This window comes from Halyomorpha halys, unplaced genomic scaffold, assembly GCF_000696795.3.
Source record: "Halyomorpha halys isolate HHAL.00 unplaced genomic scaffold, Hhal_1.1 Scaffold668.1, whole genome shotgun sequence".
Taxonomy (NCBI): domain Eukaryota; kingdom Metazoa; phylum Arthropoda; class Insecta; order Hemiptera; family Pentatomidae; genus Halyomorpha; species Halyomorpha halys.
This window is the reverse complement of record NW_027111382.1, coordinates 210,537-212,115: the sequence shown is the minus strand read 5'-3', so window position 1 is coordinate 212,115 and position 1,579 is coordinate 210,537. Positions and strand designations below refer to the sequence as shown.

The 1,579-nt window shown below is 29.3% G+C and overlaps 1 protein-coding gene across 1 annotated transcript in view; it reads right to left on the bottom strand.

The window, feature by feature from the left end:
• Positions 1-1,579, bottom strand: part of LOC106685184 (esterase FE4) — a gene marked incomplete in the record, with an annotated part of 62,982 nt that overhangs the window by 5,049 nt on the left and 56,354 nt on the right. The window contains 1 exon segment of the mRNA XM_067049391.1: positions 462-576. Within this exon segment, the coding sequence (XP_066905492.1) occupies positions 462-576 (115 nt within the window).

The window sequence follows — 1,579 nt, the reverse complement described above, 5'->3', positions numbered from 1 at the left end:
CAAATAAATAGGCAGGTATTGATTAACATTATAAACAGTAGTAAAGCCAATATACCAATGTAATTTCATTCTACTATCTGAAAATTTGTAAACGCTCGCCAGATAAAAACCTCACTATATGAACCATGTATTTATTCTTAGGGGACATATGACCCATAATAGAATTATTTTTTCATTTCATTGTATTAAAGGATACTGTAGGGCCGGTGGTAGATTTTCACAATTTCCGCCATTCTTTTGATAGTTGTGATATATATGGGATAGGAGAGTTTGGATTGCAATTAAAGGATTAATATCAACTATGACACGTTTCATCGGCACACGTGGTGAGAATAGTGTTAGAATTGGTTGGGACGTCAGTAGTACTTAAATAGTTATTTGATCATATTTTATGCGACATGTTCTCTGACAACAGATATATTATATCTATACTTTTAAGATATCTAACTTATATTAATTACCCAGTATCAGCAAAGTGAGTCCAAATTTTTATTAAGTCATAAGATAGAGCCAAATCTTGTCCCTTTAGGTAGCCTGCCCACCACAAGTACACAACCTCTCCTGCGTGTGGCGTTGCTGTAATTAAAAATATAATTAATCAATTAAATTTTATAGATTTTTATGAAAAGGAAGGGGTAATTATTGTACACGAGCCCAAGAAGAGAAAAAAGTCAGTTATTACATCAAAATTCTGATTACTCTAATGAAAACTATGTATAATTACTAGTCAAAACTGATGAGTCTGCCAAGTATAGGTAGGGGCAATAAAAATGACAGCTATTTCAAAACCTTAAAAAACAATAATTTTTAATTCGAAGCTATATATCTTAAAACTACCAACAACACTAGAAAATCTAAAAGAACATTCTTTAAAGAAGAATAAATTTTCTGAAATATTAGCCCTAATAGAGCTATCCAATTGTTCTCGAGATATAGCCTTTTAAAAAGCAACGTTTCATAAAAATGTACTGAAATATCAGATGTCTGCCAGAATTCAAATTAAAGATTGTTAAATTTACTATAAAATAGTTAATAATGTTTATCTATGTAGGAGTAGTAGTTTTTGTCATATTTGACAAAATAAACTCATAAAATGTTAACTTCTAGTTGTTCGTATAAAATGTTTGAAAAATATATCTCTAGACCAAAAGACGCACACATGTCTACCAACACTCAAAATAAATGAAAACATACTATAAAGCAGTTTATGACACTTATCTTCCTAGGGGTAGTAGTTTTTATGATATTCACATATGAATATAAATTTAGCAGAAGAAAATTTGTCCGAACAACTATAAATCAATTTATTTTAGAAAATATCATGAAAACTACAACTCCTACGAAAATAAACGTAATAGTCTACTTTATAGCTCATTAAACTAGCTTTAATTTGAGTGCTAATAGAAATCTGTACGTGAAATGGTTTTTGAGATATAGATTTTTCAAAATAAATTCACTAACTACTGATCTTTCAGTACGTTCGATACAACATTTTTATGAAGAGAAAAACTTAAATGAACATAAGCCGTAATAGAATTTTTGACTTTCAGTAGTTCCCTAGATACAGTTTTTTTAAAAG